General features: G+C 47.2%; 1 protein-coding gene across 1 annotated transcript in view; it reads right to left on the reverse strand.

Annotated features, from left to right (window-relative positions):
• LOC136996929 (uncharacterized) overlaps positions 1-11187 on the reverse strand; it is a 60604-nt gene extending 49417 nt beyond the window's left edge. Inside the window, exon 1 of the mRNA XM_067356514.1 lies at positions 10143-11187. Coding sequence (XP_067212615.1) covers positions 10143-10164 — 22 coding nt within the window. The 5' untranslated portion in view covers positions 10165-11187. The remainder of the gene's footprint in view (positions 1-10142) is intronic.
• Positions 11188-17461: the final 6274 nt, after the last annotated feature.

Consider the following 17461-nt stretch of genomic DNA (forward strand, 5'->3'; position numbering starts at 1 on the left):
CGTGCCAAGACCGTGGTATCGTTGTGTCACGAGCGAGCACGCATACATCCTCATCAAGCTCACCCCTCTTCTGCAAAGGGTGTTTCCCTGCACAGACGCGTCTTTGTATGGCACGTACACGCGTGCGGACGACGTCGTATGGGTGACACGCTGCTTACTTTTCATCCTGGCGGCAGTTTCCTCCGGTGACGACGCCGCTGCCGTGGAAAACGGATGCAGAAAACGATAGCAACCGGCGACGGCGGCGGCGGCGGCGGCGGCGGCGGCGGCGGCGGCGGCGGCGGCGGCCGACGACAGGAGGAAGGGTAAACGGGGTGGAAAAATCGGGCGCGCGCGTTGTACGGCGCGCTGTTATTTATAGGCCGGTATTAGAGAACAATATTTACGTGGCACGCGCGCGTAAACGCGATATCTTATCGCGTCTTATCACAGGATATCGCGTGGATGATGGCATCTCTCGCAGATGACTGACGTATATTTCACTCTTCGAGCCGATCCTCCCTTTCCACTTCCCGCGCGAGATATCCCTGTAAGCCAGCCGGCGACCCTTCGGTTGACCTCTATTCTGCACTATCATGCTCTACGACGTGCTCGGCTCCGTAGCGTAGTTTGTAGAAATATTTTTCGCAAAATATTCCCGCTCTCGAAAAATATCTTGAGGATGTATCCGGGATGACTTCCCGGAGAATATTCGCCCGAGACGCTCTCTCGATGGAATATTCTCGCCTCGCGTCGCTACAAAGTTGGCATTACATTATCGATCGTAGATTATTATTTCATTATAAAATATTGACTGGATTTATAACGCGCGCGTTACGCGGAGAAAGTTGAGAAGTATGAAGGAGCTAAGGAGTGGGATAAATTCCACGGTGTTACTACTCGTATTACGCTCATATTTATTTAGCTGCTCGCATCCTTCTTGTGCGTTTGCGCGAGGTGCAATCGATGTAATGGGTATAATGGATCGCGAGTGTGCTACGTATAATGTATGCGCGCACGCCGGTCGTGTCCAATTAATCATTTTCTTTGGCAACGTGTCATAATGAGACCTCTTCTGAATGTATAATTAAAGATTGCGGGCGGGCGCGGGGAAAAAACTTTCGGATACGAAAGGAGCCGTGCCGTAAAGTTCGATCAATCCTTACAAATCTTCAACCGACGCTGAACGCAGGTGCGCAGCTGGCGCAAACACGAGGTTTTCTAATGAAATAAATCTAAGAACGCGTCCCGAGCCGTAAGAAATCAATTAACGCGGACAGCCAGTCTAATAGACTGTCGGACTGTTTTATACAACGTTTGTGAAAACAATATTTTCACAGCATTCTACCGTACGGTGAATTGAAGAGTTCGCATTTATGCAAAATTATAAACTGTCGTAGTTATACGCGTCAACATATGAATCGCCGCGCCAATTTTGGTCCGCAAATTATCGATTATACATTTTGCGATAAAATTCCTAGGCGCGAAGGCGACGGAAGAGGGGCTTTATCGAGTATTTTAAAAGGGAGGAAGAATAATCATCATCATAAATCAGATTCGAAAGAGCGTTCTCGCATTCTAGACGCCGAGGAGGGACGATAAGATAAACCATGCACGTGATTGTCATGCAACACGGATTTTCCACTGTCGCGAACATATGGCCGGTAATACGATGGATTTTAGAGAAGAACTATCACACAGCGCGATTTTATCTAAGCTGTGCGGAATAACTTGTCCTTTAATTTTGCGAACAGATCGATTTGAAGATCGAAATAAAACATTCTCTCTGTTTTTACTTTTTCCCCCTCGAAATAATAAAAGTTTTAAATTAATCTGTAGGAATTGGTGTCGTGCGTGTCAACTTTAATTTTTAGTTTTAAAATAAAATATTGCTGTTTCCGAGAATTATAACGCACGACCGATCACAAGCCTTCGTTTCTAAAATCGCAGCACAATAATTATACGATGTTATTTAGAGTTGACTGAACACTCGAAGCCGCGAAGATAAGATCTCTCGTCCCTTTTCGCAAGGACGCTCTAGTGCTCTTGAAATGTTAATAAAAGTAATCAGCTGACACCATCAGTGAAACTACATTACACAATTTGTGAATGAAGTTCTAATATAAAGAGGAGGCTTTTACACCGACATTGACATTGAATAATTTTATAGTATCCGTACTTCGGTTATTATCGTGCGAATAAATTTGAATTTTCTAAATGCCATTAAGAACTCGTTGGAGCATTAAATAAGTTTTGCATTTTTAAAAACTTATTTAACACGCCTTTGCCTTAATGCGTATTTTATTTCAGTCACCGCGATAAAGCTGCAAGATACAAGTGCAATAAATACTCTGGTATTTACGCTCAAGGCCTCCCGCCTATCGCGATGGCGTAACGTACTTTTTCCCGACCAAAAGTATTATCAGCAACGGAGAGATGTAATTAGCAGATTGCGCGGACTTCAAACTAACGTAAATCTCGCGCCGATAAATCCGGTGCCACTGTCAGATTATTCTATTTCGCTTTAAGCCGCCGTGTACACAGCGTGCTGCATCCCGCGGATTTGATATTTACTGCGGAACTCCGCTGTGTTAGAATAATTCGGACGATTCGTGTGCTCGGCGGATTCGCAGTTGCAACAACTCGCGTACATTATCTTCATTAACCAGTCGCGTGGGTTCCCGATAAGAAGTATTCACGCGTCCGATCGATTAGCGCGACCGAACGTTCTACTGGCCGACTGTTCGCGAACCGAGGGGATCAGCAATCCGTGCTAACTTCCCCATTATTCCCTTGTAATCCCGATTACGGGTCATCTGCATTAATGGTTTATTCCGCGCGGCGCATTAACCCTGCGGAAAGGAGCAACGAACAGCCGAGCGTTGCCGCGCTCGCCCCAAGTTCGGCCTCTCGTCCTCCGATAATTCCTTCGATAATATTGTTTTCGCGCATAATTAACTCCCCCGAGGGGGGCAGCGCGGTGTGCACCGATGCGCGGCGTCCCTCCTGTCGTGAAATTTTCGTCAGGCGTAACCACTTCTGTGAAAACCAATAACCATCGGCACGGTTACGATGACGGCGATGTGCGGCCGCACGAAAATTGCGCACCGCAGGATGAAAGTTATTGCGGGAGACCGGGCGAGGGGACGTGCCTGACGTGTCAGGGAGGGACGGCAGAGTACGAGCGAGCCGCCATCATCCGCCGGGACGAATTATTAATACCTACGCCTGCGAGCTGCATTCGCGCGGAAGCGACAGGCGGAAAGTTTCTGTCGCCGGCCGGATCACGGCGCGAGACATTTATACGGGCGCCGAGCATTTAATGCGAGCAATGACTAAAAGCGCATTATAAAGTTGCGCTGCGTTTTCGCCCGACGTCGCGCCGGCGACGACGAGGCACCTGTTTACCGCCGGCTCTTTTATCGTCGATAAAAGACCGGCTTTAGCGGCAAAGTTTCTCATCAACGATACGGCGCATCGCGCGGATTTCTCTCCCGTTTTTATCGGGAAGAATGAGGAAGAGCGGGGAGACCGGAGGAGCGTAGAACGGGGAAAAAACTGCGAGTCCGAAGTCTCGAACTCTGCTCAATAGTCCGGGCTATTGCATTCTACCCCACCCGCGGTGGGGTTCAAGGACCTCTATTTATTATGGCGATGCCGGTATCCCTTCGGCGGCTCCTCCGCAAGCTCCCGTAGGGAATCCCGTATTGGATTTCGATCTGCTCTACACAATGAACTAGTTATACAACGGCGGACGGTAGAAAATGGAGATGGATCGCGTCGAGCGGGATCGTTAAATTCATACGTGACGATCGATGAGTTATACAAGGATTTGGCGAAGTGCAGTCGCCAAGATATTTGCGGAAGATATTTTTCTGATTAATGTGCAAGCTTTAAAATGATATATTCCGAACAATAAAACGCCGTGTACAATGGCTGTAATGGATGGTCGTTTTTTTGGAAAAATAATTTCTCGAAAACTACATAAATTTGAAATCCTATTAATATGATTATTTTACTTTTAACGATGTAAGACTCGCAATAATAAAATCTTTCTTCAAGCGCTGGCTAAAGTATTAACGTAATACAAGAATAATAGTTGCAGAAACTTATAAATGCCGCCGGTGCCATTATTTCGCCATGAATCCTCGGCGGAAACTCGACGAGTTTCCAAGTTCTTCGCACTAGCCATCGCTCTTTCTCGTAGCAATGGACGCTCGTTTGTAGCGTCTATTCTCGCGATCAATCCTGTGTATATCGGCGTCGCTCACAAAGTGCTGGTAGCTTTCTCTCTCTCTCTCTCTCCATCTCTCTACAGGGATGCCGATCAAAGCACTCCTAAAGTTCATTCCGGCCGAATCCACACCGTCCTTCGTAAAGCGTCGAAAAACAGGATGCGGCTGTTGAAGATACGTTGAGATGTTGCACGCTCGTTATTGCAACCTTTGAATGCCTCTTAAAAAAATGTTTCGCACACCCTCCCTCATTTCTCAGCCAAGCCAAACGAAGCTGCACACGCCGCGCATAAACCTGAAAATTCCGAAGGCCTGGTGCTCACGAAAATGAGTTTACGAAAACATCGTCCGGGAATGCCCCCCAGTCACCGGAGCGAAGAGCGGTGCAGAGAATCTATACGGACTACCCGATAACCCTTTAACACGCCGTGAACTTTTTCGTTCGATAAACTAAACCTCCATCGGCTCGGAAAAGTGGCTCCCGTTTACCGAGGTGCGACGAACACGAGAAAAAAGCGGCTCGCTGTCTGTTTTTCTCGAGAGCTGACATGACTTTGCGCGGAACACACGGCGTTTGCACAGCAAAAATTTCCGCTCAAATCGGAAATTATATCGACTGACGACACATATGCACATTACATATTAACGAGTGGATTTTTTTCTCTTCAAACGTGAATTGTCGCAAGAACGAACGGCTGAACTTAGCGAAAACGATCGCTTGCAGAGAAAAGTTAATGGGTTATTCGTGTAAATATAAACTCGGTTAATTGCACGAAGTTTCGTATATCGATACGTCGTTGCGGTAGACGAGGGAGGGCCAGCTTTCGCCTTCGTGTTCGCGCAGTCACTGAGCGATGGCCAAGTTTCTCAGTGGTTGCTGTACGTCGCGCCGCTTGAAATACCGACACAATAAAGAGAAACTTTTGCCGCGAGCAAGTTACGTTTCTTACGCTATGTATCCTATTTCGCTTCTAAAGTGCTTAGACCGACGCTAACGCCTGTCGCGTAGTCTATATATAAAGTGTATCATATAACTTGAGAATTATTGACGCTTGAATCTCAAAATAGCTGCGTCGCTATCCCCCGCCTTATTTACCGTTATCATAACTTTCGTTACTCAGATAGGGGAAAAAAAACGCACCGGCTGATTATCAATGAACGAAGAGGGCTCCAAATGTTTTAGGAGGTCCCGGTCTTAAGGAAAAGCTTGGAAGATCTCGTTCGCGAACGTGGATAAGATCAGCCTTCGTTTACGAATGGCGAGGGGAAGGGAATGGTTTCCGTGCCTGATAACGTTTCCTTCTCCTTTTCCTGAAGGAAACTACCCTCCCACTCACTCACCTACACACGTACGGGCGCGCTTGTGTGCAACTTAAAGTGCGCCAGACTGCCGCAAATCGCCCACCAAAAGTTCTCATTCAAGGAAATCGAAGGGGCGAGGTAATGCAACGGTAACGCGGAAGATCATTTTGCATCGCGTCGTTTCCGCGAAAATCAGCATTCCGCGGCGAATTTTCCACCGACGAAAATTTTTATCCCGCCTCGCGACCGCAGCTGCATACGGTTTCGCACACGCCGGATGTACTGTTACTCGTGTATTTTTATCTACTTTTTCAAATTTATAACTCGTAATATTATATTTTAAAAAGCTATTTAGAGCTCGAATTGAAAATATCAGAGAATAGTGAAAGCAAAAGATAGTCCAACATTATTTGAGGGAATTAAAAAAAACTATTCTCTAAAAAAACAACGTTCAATTATCAAATATTGCAAAATAAATTGAGAAAAATCAATTTTATTGGTTTTATAAATCCGCAACTCTCTGTATGGAAATGCCACTATTATAAAATATAAAATATTGTTGAGGAAGAAGAGCTAACGCGAAACGCGATACGTGCCGAAGTGCAGCTCCTTTCGATTTTTCGTATTTTCACGAAGGCGTATGCCGCCTCGGCAATTGGCGACGCGGCGCGCGCGCGACTTCGCGCATTGTCGCACGAAAATAACCGTCTGCACGCTCGTTAACGCGAACGGAACGGATTGCCGTCGTTATTGCGAGCATTTCATCTCCATTAACGATGACACATTTCCGACATCATGGCGATGAAACGCAGCGCGGCAAATGTATAGCCCTTCGCGGACAAGCAAACAAGCGAGTTAGCGAGCTGGCGAGCGGCGAGAGAACGATAGAAAGAAAGTAGGTCTCTGCCAGAGACGTCGCCATTGAAAGTATTATATTTCGCTGACGGGGAAAATACTACGAGAGAGGAGATTTACAATGACAATGCCGCGCACACGTGCGTCCGAAAACGTGCCGAAAAATCGCGCTGAAGAAAAATCCCCTCGAAATTCGGAGCAATTTTTTCCACGATGCTCGTGACACCTTAAATCATTTGTGTCATTCGCAAACGAGCGCGTCCGAGCGTTTTTCTTCCACTTGTCTTTTAGGCGTCGCGGAATGCAACGAGTATCGAGATATCACAAATGGTGAACTTGAAAAAAAAAATCGCTGAGAACAAATTCTCTGCGAATAGTAGCAGAGGGACTATTATGAGTATAAAGAGAGTCTGAGTGGATTGGGTTTGAAGAACGGGAGTTTCTTTTTCGCGTGACGGCACTCTTCAATCACTTCTTGCTCTTTGCAGACTTCCTCTCGCTTTTATGTTATCGCTTCTCGCGAGATCATTGTAGTTCTTACGACGACGCTTTTTCTTATGTGTATTATGAAAGTGTTCGCAAATTTTTCTCCCCGGGGAAGAATTTAAATCTCCATCAACATTCTTACGTCGAAGCGCATCATTATTATTTTAAATCGCTGTTCAAGCACTTTAAGAACGTCTACTCTCGTCTGCGAACACGTATTTCGTCGGGATTCGTATTTATCTTTTAGAGGTAATTTCGAAGGCGCTTTAATCAAACTCCTAAGGAACTAAATCTAAAACTAAGGGGAGATAAATCAACCATGCGCAAAGCGTCAAGCCCGCTTTAATCGCGGCAACTCGAGTCTGATCGCTGCTTCCGCGCGTAAATTGCCGCCTTTTCCCAACGATACGTCGCTCAGCGTTCTTTGTGATCCCGCTCGTCTTCCAAACGGCGTGTAGGGTTGACGAGAGAGGCACGGGAAGGCTCGATGAACAACAATTGGCCGCGATGCGCGCGGCCGCCGCCGGTTTTCCGTGCTTAACTTCGTCCCTTGAATCTCCGCACGAGGCGAGGGAAAATTCAAGCTGCCTCGGCCCGGTAGTATATATGCGGGAGTTTACATAGGTCGTACCACCTGGTAGATACATCGTTGCTCATCGGATAAACGACGAACGGAGAGTGAGAGAGAGTGAGAGAGAAAGCGAGAGAGCGTACACGAATCGCGTGGTGGTTGCGATAGTAGCGGGTTAGGAAGACGAAGGCAGAGAACGAAAGGGGGGGAAGGGAGGGTGGCAGGACAGGGAGCCGGGTGGGAGCGGCAAAAGAGCCGCGGTGCAGGGGGTGGCGGGCGGCGAGTGGGGTTGGAGCGGCGGTTGGCTGAAGGAGGGAATGACCCCGCGTACCGGGGTCAACCGTTGCACTATGCTCTCCGTGTCTCATAGTCATGGACGAACCCTGTTCACTCGCTCGCTCGCTCGCTCGTTCGCCCGCGCGCGCATCTGTGATGTATACGGGCCAGGCGCGCGTCGTGTATATGTACACAGCCGGTCGGTGGAAAGGAGGCACCTGAGCACACCTGAGTCAGGTGCTGGCTTAGCCGCCTACCGCCTAGTGCACACACACGCAAGTATACGCGCCTGTCCCGGCGATATATTTATGAATACACGTGGGACAAGGACGGCGGGATGGAGCTGGACGTTATTTCTCATTATTGTCAGCCGATATATGTTTACGATATCTCTCTCTTCCCTCTTCCCCAATAGCCCTTCCGCGCCGAGACGGCTTATGTCAGCTATTTCTCCCGGATACTCCCGTCGTCTGCGTGACGTAGATGGGAAGAAGTGGAAAAGTCGGGGAGAAATATCTCCACTTAGATCCACACGTGAACAATGTACGTTGAAGAAATACAACTTCGGAAATGGATGCATCGCGAGGTATTGCGATGTCACTTAGCCGGATTCTAAATCTGTCAGAAGTGTGTGCCAAATAGCGTGTGGAAGATATCGGTATCTCTTGAAACAAGAATATTACGAACGATGAATATTCAGATGCGCGAGAAAATTGCAATTCGTGACAATTATTATTGGCAATTTTGAGCGCTAATGTCATGGAAATAGTGAGTCATTATTCTTCATATCGGAATGTACATTGGAATAACAGATTACTCGCGAAGCACGAAAATAATACCGCGGTGTCTAACTATTTTTCTGTGTATATAAAGGATACATAGCGAGAGCCGCGATACACATAAAAATGCACGAAATTTGTACATATATCTCCCGGCGGGTCTTCCGCAAGCATTGGATTACGTCACTACGTCAAGTCGGATTTCAGTATCGCGCGTGCGGGCTCTGCTCACGGAACAGTGAGCTTCCGCTTCCGAAATCGCTTTATGCGCGATCATATTTCTCGGCCGGCCGGCATCTATATTTTCCGCATGGAGCGAGAAAATATATCTATGGCAGTATTAAGTTACGATTGATAAAACCGTCCCGCGTCCATCATAAAATCAAGTTACACAATTGCAGGAATGCGCGACATTTCGATATCGATTCCGCGTACCTACGTACGTCCGTATTCACAGCGGCGAAGTGTGTGATTGCGAGACGCGAGACGTCGGTATAAATCACGCTTCCTAAGTCGATAATCGGGCGCGATGGACGCGAGACAATGGGAACGAGAGTGCGATAACGTTAAAAGCAACCGATCGATTTGCGATGTCGTGCGACGGTCGCACGGTATCACCGTAGTCTTACCGGTAGATTATAATCTAACGGCAGCAGTGGTAAACGGCGCATTGTAATTTCTCCATGATATCGCTGAAAATTAAGTGCATCGCTTGCATCGTCCCCCGTCCGATGAGAATAGCAGGGGGTGGGGAGGGCGGCGGGGGAAAGAATATAAACGAGAATTTTTTTTGTAACATTTAATGCTCGTTGCAAAGCAACGGCACGCCATCGCGGGTCGCCTCTCCAATTAACGCAATTAGAAATTTCATTAGCGCTAATTACGTCACGCATCTCACTTAATTCGAGCGCTCTTCCGCGCCTACTCGATGGCGCAACAATAATTGATATCCCCCCCCCCCCCTCGCCCTCCCCGTCTGCGAAAGTTTCCGAGCTTTTTTTTCTTTTGTTACCTCTTGTAACAGGCAAATCCGGAAAAGGCCGGGAAATCCTCTTTGAACTTTTCTAACGGGAAGGAGTTTTTATCTCCGACGAAAACCTCGTAAAGAAGTCGAAACAGTTTCGCGCCAGCCGCTGCTTTCCGTACGAGACTTTAATAGCGCTATATCGCTCATTTCGCGCCGCTCCGAAATGTAGAATCTTTTAACGACATTTCTCGCACGGGCAGTGCGACTTTTTGATCTTGTCTCCATTCTCGAGTTTAACTTATTTAGATTTTTTTTTCCGTACCGATTTAATTTTTCCTCTCGGGCTTAACTCGTTTTAATCCTTTTCTCCATTTTAACCAGATGTTACATCTAATAGTTATATAAAGGTGAAGCAAATAATTATTTCAAGACAGAATAGAATTGATATCATTAATTATAAGTCCAAAATTTTTTATAACGATAATTCTGAACCTTCCGAAGGATTTAAACTTAACAGGATTAAGCCGAAGGTCAGGTTGCTTCGTTAAATCTTCAGCGCAATTACAAGTCGACCGGCAAAATATCTTATCTGTTTATTCCGATAACTACATCTTCCACCTCATCAAAAATCCGACGAAATCGATTAAAGTCACAAGTTTCGAGAAAGGATAAATAAAAGTTGAAAAGCTCACCCGTTACGCTGAGCAGCGACATGATCGGAGGATCCACGATTGGTCGGCTCAATTTCTTGAGTTGTCTCTAATCGGCCGTGCGATGCACTCGATGCGGCATGTAGAGATCCGTACGAAAAGTAGTGATGCTGCTTTATGAAACACGCCGATGCGTAGATGCACTCTCTCGTATGCGATATACAGGCTCCTACCCTCTGTGTGTGCCTACACTAATAGTTCTTTTTGTTTCCTTCTCTTTCCTTTTCTCTCTTCCTCCCTCCTTTTCTCTCTATCTTTCTGCTTTTGCTCAATGTGCGCCCTTATCACGTACAATATGCGAACGCGAGATACGTGGGTGCATGCATGCGTACATAGATATATATATATATATGTGTGTGTATGTGTGTATGTATGTGTGCATGGGGTGTTGTGTGTATGTAAGTGTATTGTATGCAACGCGTGTTCTCGAGCGGTACGCAACGTACGCGCTAATTACACGCGAATCGAGAGCTCACGGTAAGCACAGCGAATGGGCTGACGCTAACGTTCCCTCTGTTTCCTTCTTTATTTGCGATGGTTCTTAACTTCTTAGAAAAAAAGCCTGTTTATAAAGTCTGTGACAGGTCGACTGTCACGGCCGGGATGGGGGGGTGAAGCGTCCGTCCGTACCTTATCGCGCTCGCACGGCTTATCTGGATCGACGGCGATATCTGGCTCTCGTCCTCTCCTCGCCACTTCTATACCCGAGTGTCCACCCCCGCCCTCCCAACCCCGGTGTGTGTACACTGGCCGATGACCGTGCGTGACACGAGTTTCTATGCGCTCGCGTGTAACACTGTTTCTCTCCCCGTCGTGTATCGACGTCGATGTGACGATCAATCGCGCGCTCCAAGAGCGCCGACTGTTATACGTTTTATTATCGTCGATATGACACCGCGCTGTCGTTGCTGAATCGCGACTCAAGTGTCCGGCCCGCGGATTATCGTTCGTACGCCGTCGCGCTAATCATCGTCGCACTATGCGTGATCGCGCGTGTCGGCGAGTGGTAGTGAAGCGCTTGGTCACGCGCCACAATGTAGTCCTGTCTGGCGGTGGAGAAGACGATCGTCGTCAGTGCTCGCTGTCTCGATGCCGTTCGCGTCGTCTTCCCGCTGCCTCGGGATTCGCGCTACCAGATCGTCCTCGTGGTCGTCGGCGTACAACGCGGCTGCGATGCTGGCACATCGGCAATAGTAGTAATAATAGTAATAGGGCAGCGTCAATGTGATTAGTATGCAGCTGCTGCTGTTGTCGCTAATCCACTGCGGCACGGTGGTGTTTCTATTCTTGCTGTTGCTGTCGTGTGCCGCGCGACGGCCATAATCGTGAGACAACATCGTCGTAATAGCGTCGCTACGTGGGGCCGTCGTCGCTGATCGCCGTTGTCCGCTGACGTTGTGATAAGCTCGGCCGAGCATCTCTCGCTTCAGGAGAAGCGCCCACCGTGCCGACGTCGTCGCCGTCGCCGCCGTCGCCGTGCCTCTCGTTATTATCATAGTAGCGTGGACTGCGGGGAATGTGCCGAGTCGCCGTCGCGGGTCTCCCGTGCTCGTCAGGGATGCGTGCACCACCAACGACGCCAGGCACGTCGTCGCCGTCGTTCCGAGGCGCGACCGGTCACGCGCATTTCACCACGTCTGCCGTGAAAGAGCGCCGGGGCCGAAAGATAGAGAGACAAAGAGGGCGAGAGGAGAGAAAGGCGCGAGAACGGAAGATAGGAGCGAGCGACAAAAAAAAAGAAAATAAATAAATACGGAGGGAAGTCGCGCACAAATTTGGAGCGAAAGGCAAGGCAGAAAGAGAGAGAGTGAGAGAGAGAGAGAGAGAGAAACGGAGAGAGAGAAGAGGGAGGGAGAAGGGGATAAAGGGACGGCGAAGACCGGAAGAAGCACGCGGCTTCGTGCGAAAACTCTTCAAGAATGTCACGTACCGAACACACAAGTAGCCCTTAACACACCGCTCTTTCTCTCTCCCTCTCTCTCACTCCGGGCACCGCTCGCTCGCAGTTCTTCACGCCGCTTCCGTGTCGATCGCGTAACCGCACGCTGCACTTCGCCTTCGCTCCGCGGTATACGAGGGGTAAGTAACGTGCGTCAGTGACGTTACCGGAAAGACGGTGCCGTGCCTCTCACGCGCGTAATGGGAGCGCAATGCCGCGGTCGCGTGCGATGCGCCGCTCGTTCTGCCGCCGCCGCCACCACCGCCGCGTTAATCTGCTGGAACGTTGTTGCGAACGTACGCGGACTGCCCGACATCGAGCACTGTACGAACGGAGACGCCTCCGACACGTCGCCGCCATCTTGCTACGTCAAAGGGGTGAAATAGCGCCGGCGCTGTGATAAAGCCGGCCAGAGCCGAGCGACGTCGGAGCCGTACGACGGTTCCGGCGAGACCGCCGAGAACCTCGCCGAGCCACCCTCTCTCGGAGGGGATGCGAGCCACTCACGCCGGTGAACCCCCGTGATCCTCCTCCGCCGCCGCCGCCGCCGCCGCCGCCGCCGCCGCCGCCGCCAGCGGGCCGAGCTGCCTTTTTCGACGACGCGTTCGCTCGTGCTGCAGGTGCAACGTCTTCAAAAATCGTTGCAGGCCCGCGTTGCACGCGACTGTACGGAGTATGAGAGATTGAAACTGGTACGCGACGTGTTTTCAAAAGAGTTTTGCTTATAGATCTCCCGAGTAAATATTCAGATTGCACGAATCGATTCCTCTCGCCGACTTTCTCGAAACTTGATCGTATCGCGAAATTTCACGCGACGTACATTTGGCCGCGTATTTTTTTCTAACGTAGAAAGAGATTGAACTCACCGAAGTCACGTTGTGATTTTCCCGCAGGCCACGCTTCGCATCCTTGCAAGTTGAGCGATCCTAATTAGCGATGCTGTCGAGCTCTTCGCCCGAGTTTCCGGAGTGAATGCACACCGCGAACGCGCCGAGACTCGTTTTCGCACGTCTGCAATAGAGAGAGAGACAGAGAGGAGATTAGTCTCGCTGCGAGATGCCTAATCTCGATAACAGCTGCCTACGCCGCCATCCGTGATTACTTTACGAGGCGATGGCGATCTTACTAGTTACTTCGGATAAACGCTATTCGCCGTTACTATTACGGAGAGCTATAAAAAGAGACCTGAAATCGTTGCATGCCGCCGGCACGATTCAATTTATGCGCTCGAACGAGCGAAGGGTTGTTATTCGATTTCACGTGGGAAATAATTTTATTCTACAATAATACGCGAAAGCCGGAAAGCCTATGGTAATGTCGCCGCGCGCCCGCAGGCTCTTTCAATATTACCAATTCGAGATGTCACGGGCATTAATATTTCAGATAGAAAATTGGTTCGTTAGGATGCCAGCGTAAACCGTTTCCTCGTTAGCGTGATAAAGGGTCGTAAACGCCGGAGTTGAACGAGCCGAGGGACACGCAATGTCTAGTGTTCGAAGTCACTGTAAACGCCGTGGAACGACGTTACACCACCGTCGCGATTGCAGCGTTTCGATAAGAAATTCGCACGTTGTCATGAAGATACTCGATCTTTAATTAATTTTGCAATCTGTTTCGTTCCTAGCACCTCCCAGCGAACAAATTCGTAAAGCTTGCCGCTGTTAGCAAGTAGTTACGCCGCGTTGCGCCGCGCCTTGATAAGTAGTAAATCCCGTTCACGTGCGAGCCAATTGCAACTCGTACTGCTGAGAAAACGATTAGATCTCCCGCACCGTCCGATTTTCGTGATTACGTCCGATTACGTGCGTGCCATACGAAATAAAACCTCTTTTTCTATATACCTTTGTTTACGGATTTAAAAGTCAAGGAGCCTGCTCGAGATCGTCAATGTATTTTATTCAGGTCACCAACAACGAAAGCATAAATCATGTGAGAAAGGCACAAAAAAAGATATATCCGACGAAAATTAATACGATATTGAAAATCTGTTATACTCATATATTCGAATGTTTGTAAATTTTTAAAAATATTTTTAAATAAAAAATATGTAACCTTTTTAAAAGTATATGTACCTTTTTAAAAGTATTAAAAGCACAGTTAGCTTTATTTTTACAGCTCTGTCTTGCAAGATCTTTAATAGATCAAGAGAGGGAGAGCAAGAGAGAGAGAGAGGAGAAGCGCGATTCAACTTTCTGAGAAACTATTCCGTGCATTTCGCGCACAATAGGCTACAATACGCTACGAGCGATTAATTCGGGCTTAATACGATTAGAAACTAACTATATTTACATCTTGTCAATCAGCAGACTGTAATACGGAGAAAAGTTCGTGCCGCGCGGCATCGACGTCGCATTTGGATCTAAATGCCTCGCCGACGAAGAGAACGACGTCGCTTCGATGTAGGGCGATTTCATTGGGCCGGGTTATAAATAGTCTTTCATGCTTCATAGTTATCAATAAGAGATGCACCGCGCACGGCAGCAGCGCGACGTTCTCTCCAGACATCAAGGCGTCTGTCATACATTGATGTAAGCTTTTTATTCCTCGCGAGAGCGCAAACAATGGTCGTCGTGTCATAAATAATGAGTGCCGTTGCTTTCGGGAGAAGGAAACGCTTTGAATACGCCGGAACGTTGTCACGGAACTTCGGTTACGTGTTTCATGAACCGGCCGGCTCAAATATCTACCGTCTATGTCCACGTGCGGGAGGGGGCTAGCAATACCTTCGTCGATAATAATTAAACACACATAGTTAGATTATAGTCTTCATACAACTCTAACACGATATATTAAAGCTGGCATCACAGTTCCTACTTTGCTGCATTGTCGGGGATATTCTTAAAGAAAGTTCTCGCGAGTAGCTGCTGAAACTTTTTTAAGATTTCAATAGAATTACGTTCAGCATTCATCGTTCTTCTGATAGCATTATACATTAACTTGTGGAAACATATATATATATATATATATATATATATATATATATATATGTATATATGTATATACTTCCGCCGTAATTCGCAACTGTCGGTATATAACTCGAGGCGAGATTGAATTGCGAGCTTGTTAAATAGCAGCAATTCCGCCTTGATGCGTTTGCAATCGGTGTAACTGTATTGGCGTAGCGGCGGTGATCGCGCAAAACGAAGTAGCATTTCAGTGAAGAAGCGCGAACATTCTACGGGGAAAAGAAAAAAGTGAAATAAAAAGAAAGGCAGCGCGCAGCATCCGCATTGGAGTCATTTTAACTTGAGGATTGCGAGCTTGCGCGCCTCAAATATTGCCGACTCGCGACTCCGCTGCCAGACGTGAAAGAGAATGACAGAAGGAGGAAACGCCGAAGGGAAAAGGATACGGCAGGACGGGGGAGGGAGCGGAGGGATTCGAGACCGCGTACAATGCATAAAAGTAAACGTATGGAGCGTGAATACAGTTCGGAGTGTGATATTCACGATATGTATGCACGAGTGGTCACAACTCAGCACGTATACGAAACATTTATCAGGCTGTTATACGTGGCAGTCCATGAGTTTTCCAGATATTGCCGAAGCCGACCGTTTCGCGAAATCGATACAATTATTTGCGAGAAACACGGTACGATTTGCGTCACACGGGATACGTTCAGGATAGAGTGCCATTATCGAATTGATGACTAATCGAAAAATTTTTATAAAACTCTCATGAGATTCGATTTCTTCCGAGGTTCTTCTAGAAACATTTGAAATCCACCTTCAACATCTTAATTAATGATATTAAAACTTGAAAGCGCGCGCGCGCACGCAAAAGACTGGAATTGGATTTGATACGAAAAATTCCGACAGGAAATATAAAGAAAAACATTTATGAAAAGTTTAAGTACACAAAGTGATTGATATTGGCATTTCCTACGGAAAACATTTAAATAATGCAGCGATACGTCTTTTTATGCAAGCGATTGACCGATGCAAAATGTGCCAGTGGTTTGCAGCCGTATTGATCAGCCAACGCCGACGCTACTTCCGTTAATGCAGACACCGAGAGAACGCCGATACCGAAATTCTCCGTGTTACACATGGACCATTAATACTAGACGTATGGCATTCCATTACTATATTCCGAAATGTCTATCCCGACGGCTGAAGGCAATCGCGCCGTTATGACGTCTATTCGTCATCGATTACTGTTAAATTACCTGCCATCTCGAACGGACTACATTTACTAACAAATCGAACTTGCGAGAATCTTGAAAAGCGAACACCTGCGCCGCGTACACGTGTTTATTATTATATACAAAATATCGTTAATGTCAAAATATCATTAAGATAATTAATTTACGAGGAGAGAACGTAACGTACGTTTGTACTGACCTTTTACGATTATTAATATTAACGTGTTATTCATGTTGTAAATTCGAAGTGATTATAAATGTTATATTATTCGACTGTTGCATTCCCGTAATAATTTTCATATCATTCCATCTGACAGTGTCCACCCAATCCTGCGTCTTTGTAAAGCGAGTGGTATTTTATAATAATTGCGACGCGCATTAAAAGTAACGTACATATTAATTAACAAAGATTATGTTAATAGATTAGATTAAGACATTATATTAATAGGTTATATTTGCATATTGTCGCGTCGGGTTACGCTCAGAATCGCGTATATCCTGTAGATGTATGTATGTGTATGTGTGTATGTGTGTGTGTGCGCGCGCGCGCATCACCAGTCCAATGAATTCCCTTTTATCGATATTTCTTTTAACCTATAGTTGACCGGCTATTGCCCGTGCTGCGCGGGCCGATTGCTTTTTAAAAAATGCAGGAACCCGTTCGGACGGTTCAATGCCGTAAACGGGCCAAATGGAAAATAACGCGGACATGAAACGAGCCGTCGTGTGTGCTCCTCCGCCGAGCTAATTTCTCAGATTGCGAAAGCGCTTGCCCGGGCTTTATCGAATATCTATTTTCGCGAAGCTGACTGCGCCAGTAAAGAGGTGTAAAGCGTTTTTTTTTCAGAAATATTTAACACTAGCAACAGATCTGTTTTGCGAAAAGAGAAGTAAGGTTAAAAACCTATCGAACGCAAAACCTAACATGACTCTCATAAACCCATCGATTCTGAGACATTCCGCATGAGATGCTTCTCACTCGCATATAAATGTGCAGTCACATTTCTTATAATAACGCTTATTACTATCAAGTGCGTTATAATTGTTATATACATACCATTTTTCTCGGAAGTCTCATCTCCAAACCATGTCTTTCGCGCGCGCGTCATCAACGGACTGATCGCGCCCTCTCTTTGACATTTAGCTTTTAATCTGTCGGTAATCAAATCCTGGTTCGAATACGCGCTAAACTAGAAGGCTAATCGCGCGCCTGCGCAA

Source organism: Linepithema humile, chromosome 6 (assembly GCF_040581485.1).
Source record: "Linepithema humile isolate Giens D197 chromosome 6, Lhum_UNIL_v1.0, whole genome shotgun sequence".
NCBI lineage: Eukaryota > Metazoa > Arthropoda > Insecta > Hymenoptera > Formicidae > Linepithema > Linepithema humile.